The sequence below is a fragment of the Marmota monax genome, unplaced genomic scaffold (assembly GCF_021218885.2).
Source record: "Marmota monax isolate L192 unplaced genomic scaffold, Marmota_monax_Labrador192_F-V1.1 WCK01_AAM20220418_F8-fsc00008, whole genome shotgun sequence".
Lineage (NCBI taxonomy): Eukaryota > Metazoa > Chordata > Mammalia > Rodentia > Sciuridae > Marmota > Marmota monax.
The window spans coordinates 5519875-5532008 of record NW_026694432.1 but is presented as its reverse complement, the minus strand read 5'-3'; the positions used below and the strand labels follow the sequence as shown (position 1 = coordinate 5532008).

Sequence of the window (12134 nt, the reverse complement as noted above, 5' to 3'; positions counted from 1 at the left end):
GGTGCTTTCTTTCCTTTTATTTTATTTGCTCTCCATGTTTGTATAGTTGACATGCTAATTCTTTTGGTCTTTTTCATGATTAAATCATGGTTCTGGCCAGAATTTCATTTGTTTTGATATAATATAGATGAATTTTTATTTCTGATCCTCCTGTATCTGAGACCAGGTACTATATGAGTGCTGGCTATTTTATATTCTATATATTTTTCTATGACTTTGGAAATGATGTTGGAAGGGCAAGGAAGGATATTAAAAAAAGACATAGCTAAGATACTGTTAAGTCTTTGTTAGAAAATTGCTCTTTCCTGAGAGTTTGTTAAAGGTTCTTGGTTCCTGCCATATAATTATGGGGCATATTCCATCCCCATGTAGGGAAATTCTGTCTGTCTGTATTTTTGCATCCATTTGTTCTTCAGGCTTAAATATTTCCTTTTGTTCAAGTTCAGTTTCATGGCTCACTTTCCCTTCTTAATCATTTATTTCCCAGTAGCTGCCCCTACTGATTCATAGCAAACATAAAGGCAAATTTTATTTTATTTAAAAAAAATTTTTTAGTTCAACATGGACACAGTACCTTTTTTTAACTTATTTATTTATTTTATGTGGTGCTGAGGATTGAACCCAGTGCCTCACATGTGCAAGGCAAGCGCTCTACCACTGAGCCACAACCTCAGCCCCAAAGTTTATTTCTTTGTAGATTTGGGTATTTTAACGAGAATTTGCAGGATTTCATCATCATATCAATATGGCTTCTGGCGTGGAAATGGGAGCCTACTTTTATTCTTCCTATGTTCCTCACCAGAATCTTGTTTCTTTCCTTGGCTACCAGTTTTTAAACTTTATTACTTTAATTATCCTACTTCCTTTGCTGATCTTGAAACTTCAGATGCTTTTTATTTCTATTTTTTTAAAATATTTTTTTAGTTGTAGTTGGACACAATATCTTTATTTATTTTTTATTTTATGTGGTGCTGAGGATTGAACCCAGCATCTCACACGTGTGAGGCAGGCGCTCTACCAATGAGCTACAGCCCCAGCCCTCTATTTGTAATTTTCTAATTAGAAACTAGTGGTAGGAAGTTCTGTGATATAGTTTGAATAGCTATTTTAATCCAGAAGTGACTGTATGGTATTTTTCAATAGCTGTTTACTTATTTAGAAATGATAATAATAAGTCAGGTGTGGTGCCACAGGCCTATAATCCCAGCGGCTCAGGAGGCTGAAACAAGTGGATCATAAGTTCAAAGTTAGCCTCAGCAAAAACGAGGTGGTAAGCAACTCAGTGTGACCTTGTCTCTAAATAAAATCCAAAAGAGGACTGGGGATGTGGCTCATGATTAAGTGCCCCTGAGTTCAATTCCTGGTACATCCCCCAAAACATATATTAAAATAATAATAATGTATACTGTTTTTGGTCACTTACTAGGTAAGAGGCATTAAGCTAATTAATTTATATGTATTACCTTATTTATTCCCCACAATACTCCTATTATTATCAGTCTCATTTTATAGATGAGACAATGAAGGTGCCAATATAGAACTTTTATCCTTCAATGTAACAACCTAACTGAAGCCAGATTTTAGCTTGATTTCATTAAACAATAGATTCTGAAATATCTCTCCTATTGTGCTGAATAGCAAAGGCAAAAAGTAAGGTATTTTTTTTTCCCAATTTACTCCTCTCATATTCATTTTACCCAGGTTTCAAACATTCATTAAACATTTCGATATACTAGCATTAGGCAGAAAGTTCCATGCTAGAAAAGCAATCAGTGAATGCTAACTGAAGAAAATGTGACTGGGTTGACTATGTGTATTAAAGGAGATATCTCAATGAGACAGTATTACATATCTAGTAAAATGGTTTCTATCATAAAAAGTGAAAATATCAAATACTGGCAAGGATATGAAGAAACTGGAACCCTTATGCATTATTGGTGGGACTGTTAAATGGTACAATTATTAAGGAAAATAGTATGGAAATTCTTCAAAAAATTAAAACTAGAACTACCATATGATCCAGCAATTCCACTTCTATGTATAAATCCAAAAGAACTGAAAGCAAGGTCTCAAAGAGATATCCACATATGCATGTTCATAGCAGCACTATACACAATAGCCCAGGAGTAGAAGTAACTCAAATGTTGAACGGATGAATAGATGAGCAACATGTGATATAGACATACAATGGAATATTAGCATTAAAAAAGAAGAAAATCCTGTCATATGGTATAACATAATGAATCCTGAGGATATTATGTGAAATAAGTCCATCACATAATGACAGACAATTACTTTATGATTTCATTTATATAAGGTATCTAAAGTAGTCAAGTTAATTGAAACAGAAAATAGAATGGTGGTTATAAGGGGCTTACGAAAAGGAGAGAAAAGGGGAGTTGTCTAATAAGATATGTTATGAAATCATATTTCCAAGATGAAAAAGCTCTGGAGATCTGTTTCCTAACAATGTGAATATACATATTACTGTACTTGTCACTTAACAATGGTTAAGATGGTAAATTTTATGTTATGTGCTTTTTGCCAAATTTTTTTTAAAGGAGGTTCTAAAACACTATCAGAAAGACAGTTATGTTCTCTCCACAGCTGCTTTACCTTATTCCTACACAGGATTTGGCTCTACCTTGTCAGAAAAGACACAGGGAAAGTTTCATGCAGTGAAGAAAAGCCTTTATCCTGTCTCCTGGGGGAAAACATTCACATACTTTTGTCAATTTCACACAATATAATCTAGTTTTTATTCCATCTTTCCCATGGTGGGTGGTTTTATTTTGTTTTAAGACAAGGAGAACTGCCAAGAAGGAAATCTCGAGGGCTTACTTCTGCAGGATGGATCCCTTAATAACCAGCTCTTCATCCAAGTCTGCTTCATTAGCCATGAAGAGCAGCCTCTTTCCTGTGTTGTCCACTCCAATGAAGTCACGCTGCTCTACTAAATCATACAAAAGAGGAAAATCAAGTAAAGCCATTTACCCCATCTTCATTACTAAGTCAGGGGACAGGGTACCTAACTGTTCACATTGCTCATGGAACCAAATGAGAGATTGAGGTGAGAAAGGAGTTGTGATGACTGTCATGTAGCACATACCACAATGTTTAAAACACAAGCACTCAAAACACTTTTTATGTGTATTGCTCTAAAGGCCATTATCAGGTTAACTGGTAAAGTTTGAATAGGTATGTGGATTAAAGTATTGTACCAATGAAATTTCCTGTTTTAAGAGACTGTCCTTTGGTGGGAGTATTGGCAGGAATCAAGTGAATGTATTTAAGGCAAAGGAGAATCAGTCTCAACTTATTCTCAAATCATTCTCAAATCATTCTGAAAAATAATTTTAGATATAATATATTGCCTATGTTTATCATGCATACTGAATATATATTATAAAGAGAGAGAACGATGAACAAATGTTAGTAGTTTGGGGAATCTGAGTAAAGAATATTATTTGTACTATTCCTATAACCATTCTGTATTTGTAAATATGAAATTATTTCAAAAATAAAAAGTTAAGGGGAGGGTTGGGGGTGTAGATCAGTAGTAGAGTGCTAGCATGCAGGGGCCCTGGGTTTGAGCTCTAGCATTTAAAAAGGGTAGGGTGCAGTCAAGTAAGTAGATGACTCACAAACCTACTATATGGCACAGAACATACAGCAAGGAATTTTCTCTTTCAAATAATAACCTTAGATCATAATGAAAATTGTGAAATTGAACAGACCTGGGATTGAACAGTACTAAGCCCTAAACCAGAGGTGATCTACCACTGAGTCACATCCCCAGCTCTCCACTTTTTAAAAAAATTTTGAGACAGGATTTTGCTAAATTGCCCAGGATGGCCTTGAATTTGTGAACTTCCAGCCTCACACTCCTAAAGAGCTGGGATTACAGGCCACGCCTTGCTAGATAGTAAATACAAAAATTGTGTGTGTGTGTACGTTCGGGGGGGTGCTGGGGATTGACCCCAGGACCTTGTGCATGTGAGGCAAGCATTCTATCAACTAAGCTATATCCCCAGCCCCAAATAAAATATTTAAGTTAAAAAAATTACCAGGCATGGTGGCACACACCTGTAATCCCAATGGTTTAAGAGGCTGAGGCAGAAGGATCATGAGTTCAAAGTCAGCCTCAGCAACTTAGTGAGGCCCAAAGCAACTCAGCGAGACCTGTCTAAATAAAATATAAAAAAGGCTGGGAATGTGGTTCAGGGGTTGAGCCCCCTGGATTCAATTACTGGTTCAAGAAAAGGGGAAAAAAAGTTAAACAAAATACATGCTCTCATTTGATCCTCAAAATAAACAAAGCAATGCTTTAACATTTGTTTTTTTTTTTTTTTTTTTTACAAAGCTGAAATTGAAAATTAAGTTCTAGGAAAGATGTTATCTATAAAGATGAATTTGCTTTTTAAAAAATTCATTTATTTACTTGTTCTAATTAGTCATACATGACAACAGAATGCATTTTGATTCATAGTACACAAATGGAGCACAGTTTTTCATGTCTCTGGTTGTACACGAAGTAGAGTCACACCATTCGTGTCCTCATACACGTACCTAGGGTAACAATGTCTATTTCATTCCACTATCTTTTCTACCTCCATGCCCCCTTCCTTTCCCCTCCATCCCTTATCTGCCTTTTTTTTTCTTAAATTTTTTTAGTTGTAAATGGATCTTTTTTCATTATTTACTTATTTATTTATATGTGGTGCTGAGGATTGAACCCAGAGCCTCATGCAAACCAGGCAAGTGCTCTACCACTGAGCCTTTTATTGATAGAAAATGGCTACTATACAATTGAACAGGCTTCACTGTTGACTGTAGCTGCCTGTATATCTAGAACCAAATATATTTTTCAATTGCATCATGTTTGGCTCAGGTGAGTAAAAGCATTAAGACCATCAATCAGCTGGGTGTGGTAATCCTAGTAACTAAGGAGGCTGAGGCAGGAGGATCCCAAGTTTGAGGTCAGCCTCAGTAACTTTGCAGATCCTAAGCAACTTAGTGAGACCCTAACTCAACATAAAAAATAAAAAGGGCTGAGGATGTAGCTCAAGTGTCCCTGGGTTAAATTCCTAGTACCAAACAAAAACAAAAACGAAACTATCAATCAGATGTACCTGTTCATCTTATTATACAAAGGAAGAAGAACACATACTGCCAATTTGAAGCTCACTTTACAGAGAGTTCCAAATGCCACACAGCAGCTTTGACATATGTCAATTTATCCATTACATGGAAACTTAAGAATATGACAAAGGCTGTAAAGGTCTGATTAACAGCAGTCTCAGGTTGGGGTTGTAGCTCAGTGGTGGAATGCATGTGTGAGGCCTGGGTTTGATTCTCAGCACCACATATAAATAAATAAAATAAAGGTCCATCAAGAACTAATAAATAAATAAATAGAGCCAGTCACTTAGAAACAGAGAGATTATTTTTGGATATAAACTGGAGTACTCATTCTACACAAGTCCTTGGGCTCACAAAACTCTTTGAATTACTCAATGTCTTGGGAGCAATAATTTCTAGCCAGCCAATTTTTCAGCTACATTGCACTTCAGCCACAATTCTCTCCCTCCCACACCCTGCTCCTTATATTGCTGCTTTGTGGTTACCATAGTAACTGGGACCTCAGAATATGATACAAATGATAGAAACTTGAGAGTCTTCTTTCTATTTTGCTTTACCAAAGTGAATTCCACTTTGGGAGCACAGCAAGTAACTTGAAAATGTCCATCCTAAGAAGACGACTACACAAATAAGGCTAAGAAAGATGATGAAACTACGAACTTCCATTTATTAAGAATTAAAAAATCTGACATATTCAGCTATTCACACCTTTTTTCCTAGATGATTTTTACTTGACACTAAACCAAAAATGAACAAATCAAAACTAATAGTATAAATTGTAGATTTTAAAAGGTCACTAACTTGTTATAGCTTCTTCTCTTCAGAGGTAAGATTAGTTCTGTATCATTTACATCTGAGCTGACCTAGGAATTAACTAACAAACTGATGTAGTATGTGTTCTGAGTTTAGGTCTCTAGAGACCTTGTAACTTCTACTTCCATTCTCTTAGAACCTGCTGTTGGTTATCATACAAGAGGCTAACCCTGGCTTGTTCAACATGGTAGCAACAGCAGGTTCTAGTCACATTACTGAGTCTAGGTGTGGTAGGTAGACTGTGAGAAGTACTTATGAGCGGCAGCAGCAGCGGCAGCAGCATTTTCTTCCTAATATGAGTACTACAGGCACTTCAAAGCCTACACAGACATTTAGAGAAAATGGCAGGTACTGATATTGAAGCAATGTTTTCGAGGCTCCTTACAAGAAGGATAAGAAGCTAGATGTGGTTGCACATACCTGTCATCTCAGCTACTCAGAAGGCTGAGGCAAAAGGATCACAAATTCAATGTAGCCTAGGCAATACAGTAAGATCCTGTCTCAAAAAGAAAGAAGGATAAGAACAAGTTTGGCAGTGCTAATGGCCATGAAGAAGAAGATGCAAAAAGAGGGAAAAAACAAGTTATAGTCTTGAAAGAAAAAGAAGCAAAGTAGAGCTGGAGAAAGGAAAAGCAAAAGCCTGGAAAGGAAGTAAAGTAGCAAAAAAGAAAGGAACCCTTTAAGAAGTTGAAATTAGCCAGGCACAATGGTGTAGCCTCTAATTCCAGTAACTAAGGAGGCTGAGGCAGAAGGTTAGGGGCCAGCACTGGCAACTTAATGAGACCCTGTCTCAAAATAAAATATAAAAAGGGCTGGAAGTATAGTTCAGTGGTAGAGTACCTCTGGGTTCAACTTCCAGTTTAAAAAAAAAAAAAAAAGTTAAACTCAAAGATGATGAAGCCATTACAAAGTCCCTATTCTGTATAAAAATTTAACAGTGCCAGCTGAGGAAAGACTGGGTTGCCTCAACATCAAATTCAACAGATGATGTTCCTGAAACAAAAGACCATTCAGAAAAGAGCTCTGTAAGGGAACCTACTGATAATCTAACTCCAGAGGAAAAGATGCAAGGACAGTTTTCTGCAGGCAGCTTGCAGAGAATTCAAAGGAGGAAGGTGAAAGAGTTTCTCTAAAGCAGGAAAGGTTTGAGATGTGAGGATGATTTCTGATAGAAATTCAAGATGCTCCAAAGGAACTGCATATGTAGAGTTTGCTGATGTTAGCTCAATGCCTCTAGTAATAGGATTAACTAACCTGAGTTTTAGGAGTGCCAATCATAATACAGGCATCACAGGCAGAAAAAAACAACAACACAGCAATGGCCAACAACTGACAAAAGGGAAATATTGGACCTAAAGAGCTTTATTACCTTTAAAGGCTCATTATCTTTAAACATAACTGACAATGTGCTTTGGGCGATCTTAAGCCTTTCAGACAGAATTAAAGTATGTAGCTCGTGATGGACAGTGAAATACATCAATCTAAATAATTTTCTGACCTAAAATATGCCAAGAAGGCTTTGAAACAACTTATGGATTAGATCTAGCAGGAGGGCCAATGAAAGTTGTTCATGTCAATAAATATGCTGATGCTTCTAATGCTAGTTCGTTTCTGGTCAGTGATGAACATGACAGGCCTAGAATTGACTTGGGAAAAATGGGTCAACATCAAATTAACAGCAAGATGTGTAGAGGGCACAGGTTTGCATATTCCACCAGCAGCACAGCAAGCTCTACAAATATATATATAGTAATATGTTTATATTAATCCTGTCCTCCTCAGTATTCACATCCACAAATTGTCAGAAAAAAAGTGGTAAGGGGAGAAAGGTGACTCCTAAACCATATAGTTTTTAGTCATTCTCCTGAAAGTCTGTAAGAGTAGCATTTGGAAAACTTGGACTTACGGGCTCTAGACTATGAAGCAGGATCTGGAAACAGTAGACTATTGGCTATCCTGGCACACAACAGCAACCAAGAGGCTGATCAAATATATAGTCTGAGAAATTCAGGATTTTTTCCTCCTTTTGGTGGTTGCTGGGGATTGAACATCAGGGTCTTACACAGGCTAGGAAAGCACTCTACCACTGAGCTACATTCCTAGCCCTTGGAATTCTTTTAAGAAATGCTTATCATAACAAAATAAGCCAATCTCAAAGAACCAAAGGCCAAATGATTTCTCTGATACATGGATGCTAATTCATAATTAGGAGTGGGGGGAAGATTAGAGGTACTTTGAATTAGACAAAAGGGAGTGAAGGGAGGGGAAGGGGTATGGGGGTTGGAATAATAGTAGAATGAATTGGACATTATTACCCTATGTGCATATATAATTACATGACCTTGTAACTCTACACCATGTACAACCAGAAGAATGAGAAGTTGTACTCCATTTATGTATGATGTGTCCAAATGCATTCTACTGTCATGTATAACTAATTAGAACAAATTTTTAAAAATTTAAAAAATGCTTATCATTGAAATGCAAAGCATTTAACAGAAGGAATTTAAAATTCAGTTATTTAGGAGAACCTTAGCACTGAAAGGTAACAAAATGTAAATAACAAGGAGTTCAAAATTTCGTATTAAAAATGAAAAACCTTGGACTGGGTTGTGGCTTAATGGCAGAGCGCTTGGCTAGAATGTGTGAGGCACTAGTTTCAATTCTCCGTACCACAAATAAATAAATAAAATAAAGGTCTATCGACAACTAAAAAAATACGAAAGATCTATTTAAAATTTTTTTGTTATAATTGCACAGAAAGCTTTTATTTATTTTCAAATATTTTAGTTGTTGGTGAACACAATAACCTTTATTTTTACATGGTGCTGAGGATTGAACCTAGTGTCTCACGTATGCTAGACGAGCGCTCTACCACTGAGCCAAAACTCAGCCCTATTTGTTTATTTTTATGTGGTGCTAAGGACTGAACCCAGTGCCTCATATTTGCTAAGCAAGCCCTCTGCACTGAGCTATAGACTCAACTCCTAAAAATGAAAAATCTTACCTGGGTAAAGTTTTGTTTTGTTTTGTTTGGGCAGTACTGAGACTAAACTGAGGGTCACTTTAATAAGATAACATAAAATACAATACTTCAAAAAGTATTAGGAATGAAATTCAAACTCTTTGGTCTGATCCCTGGAGCCTCTCCAGTCCCATCTGTTTCCCTACTATCCCATATTCACATTCCAGCGATATCAAGTTACCAGAATATATCACACTTTTTCAAAAAGTTAAGGGAGCCAGCTTAAAGGAACTTCCAGTTGCTAAACTATAAAGGATGGATAGATAGATAATAATTAATATCAAATACAATTAAAATGATACATAGGAGATAAAGCCTAATGTGAAATGTACTGAAAAGTTCTAATGCCAAGAAGAGTAACTCTAATAAGTCACTTCATTTTTAAAATTGAGTGTATAAAGGAGTACTGATAAGCAAAATCCATTAAAATATAATATCTGTTTATAAAGTCTGATTGGATAGTTGTTTCTGTCTCTGTAAGTAGAAAAGGATGAATACAGGGGATTGTGAATAAGCAAACCAGATCTTGCAAAAGTAGAAACCATATCAAGAGTAAAAGGACTGATCAGCACGAGCATTATTACATAATAATAAGGTAGAAAAATTAAACAACAATTGGAGCTGGGAATGTAGCTGAGAGGTGGCGCACTTTCCCTGTATGCTTGAGGCTCTAGGTTTGATCGTCAGTATTACAAGAACAATAAATAACTGTCAGGGCTGGAGTTGTAGCTCAGTGGTAGAGTGCTTGCCTTGTACACGTGAGGCACTATGTTCAATTCCCAGCACCACATATAAATAAGCAAATAAAATAAAGGACCATCAACAACTAAAAAAATATTTAAAAAAATTACTGTCAAAAGTATCCAACAATTAATCTGTGCCAGTGATCACCTAAACACAAAAATCAATTAGCAACAAATTTAATTGTTACAGTCCAAAATTTATAGGACTGGAGATACAGCTCAGTGATAGAGCACTTGCCTAGTATGCACAAGGCCTTGGAATCAATCTCCAGTACAACAAAAACAAAACAAACAAAATTATAAGTTATCCAAATCCCCTAAAAAGGAGAACTAAAGATACAAACTAGATTATGCAACTTCTCAGAATGAACGTTATAAGTGGCTCTATTAATAATACTAAAATATTAATAAATCATACACAGATTCTAATAATTAGACTATGCCAATATATAACAGCAGGATAATAGGTTACATAATACTGGCTAAGCAAAATCTAAAGAATATATCATTTTAGGGAAAACTCCAAGGAAAAAACACATCATTACAGGAAAAACTAAAACTCAAAAAAAGTGTGGTCAGGCATGGTGGCACGCTCCTGTAACCCCAGCGGCTCGGGAGGCTGAGGCAGGAGGATCACAAGTTCAAAGCCAGCCTCAGCAATGGTGAGGCACTAAGCAACTCAGTGAGACCCTGTCTCTAAACAAAATACAAAACAGGACTGGGATGTGGCTCAGTGGTTTAGTGTCCCTGAGTTCTATCCCCAGTACCAAAAAAAAAAAAAAAAAGATTACTATAGCTCTATAAAGATTAAAAACAAAAACAGCTCTATGAAGATTAAAAACAAAAATAAGAGGTACGATATAGCTCAGTGATAGAATGCTTGCCTAGCATGAATGGGGCCCTGGGTTTAATCCCTAGCACCACAAACAAACAAAGTACTACTGGAATACTAGAAGATAAGTGTGACTAATAAGTACCATGTTTACTGGCTAACTTGGGGGGATTAAAGTAGTTAAAAGAAACATTAAGATTGTAATAGCAATTTTAATCCTTAAAGGTATCTAATAAATCTGTAATCAAAGTTTAAACATTTTGTTTAATGTGATTTTATTTATTTACTTTTTTCTTAAAGAGAGAGAGAGAGAGAGAATTTTTTTTTTTAATGTTTATTTTTTAATTTTCGACGGACACAACATCTTTGTTTTTGTATGTGGTGCTGAGGATCGAACCCGGGCTGCATGCATGCCAGGCGGGCGTGCTACCGCTTGAGCCACATCCCCAGCCCCTTAATGTGATTTTAAATTGGATTTTTTGTTTCTTATGTAGAGTTAGTCCTCTGTATCCACAAGTTCCATATATAGGATTCAACAAACCACAGACGAAATATTTTTGGGAAAAAAATTATGTCTTTACTGAACATGTACAAACTTTTTCCCTTTTAATTACCCTCTAAAAAAGTACCATATAACAACTATTTACACAGCATTTACAGTGTCTCAGATATTACAGGTAATATAAAGATGGTTTAAAGTATATGGGAGATGTATATAGATTATATGCACATACTATACCATTTTATGTTAGGGAATGAGCATTCAGATTTTGGTATTGGTGAGTGCACATGCTTGTATCCATGTGTCCTAGAACCAATCCCCCACAAATACTGAGGGATATTTGCATATGCATTCAACCATGTAACCCTTAAATAGAATGCAAATAGTTGTAAATGCTCCTCTGCACGTGCAAAAGGACATTATAGAATCTAATTAACATTTACAAGCATTTTCGTTTTTTATTTATTTTTAAATTTGTTCTTTTTAGATATACATAACAGTATTTTTTTTTAAGAGAAGAGGGAGAATTTTTAAATATTTATTTTTCAGTTTTCGTTGGACACAACATCTTTATTTTATGTGGTTCTGAGAATCGAACCCAGCGCCCTGCACATGCCAGGCGAGTGCGTTACCGCTTGAGCCACATGCCCAGTCCATGACAGTATATTTTTAAAAAATATTTTTAGTTGTAGATGGACACAGTACCTTTATTTATTTATATGTGGTGCTAAGGATTGAACCCAGTGCCTCACACATGCTAAGCAAGTGCTCTACCACTGAGCTACAACCCCAGCCCAGTAGAGTGTATTCTGACATATTATACATACATATATGGAGTATAACTTATTCTAATTAGGATACCATTCTTGTGGTTGTACATGACGTGGCATTTCACTGGTGGTGTATTCATATATGAACATAGGAAAGTTATTAAGTCAGCAACTACATCTTGTTTAACTTTACATTATTTACTTCTAGCACATCATTTATGATGTATAGCAGTTTCCCAGTAAATGTTTCTTAAATGAAAGCATGAATGATAATTATAAAACCCAGCAAACAAATCAAACTCCAATC

At 35.9% G+C, this 12134-nt stretch overlaps 1 protein-coding gene and 1 pseudogene across 4 annotated transcripts in view; one reads left to right on the top strand and one right to left on the bottom strand.

The window, feature by feature from the left end:
* Nucleotides 1-12134, bottom strand: part of Eif2b3 (eukaryotic translation initiation factor 2B subunit gamma) — a 106637-nt gene that overhangs the window by 60120 nt on the left and 34383 nt on the right. For 3 of the 4 annotated variants that reach the window (XM_046468879.2, XM_046468880.2, XM_046468876.2), the window contains one exon: nt 2842-2953. In XM_046468879.2, the coding sequence (XP_046324835.1) occupies nt 2842-2953 (112 nt within the window). The remainder of the gene's footprint in view (nt 1-2841; nt 2954-12134) is intronic. The other variant, XM_046468878.2, reaches the window with a different exon arrangement.
* LOC124075296 (RNA-binding protein 39-like) lies at nt 6847-7705 on the top strand (annotated as a pseudogene).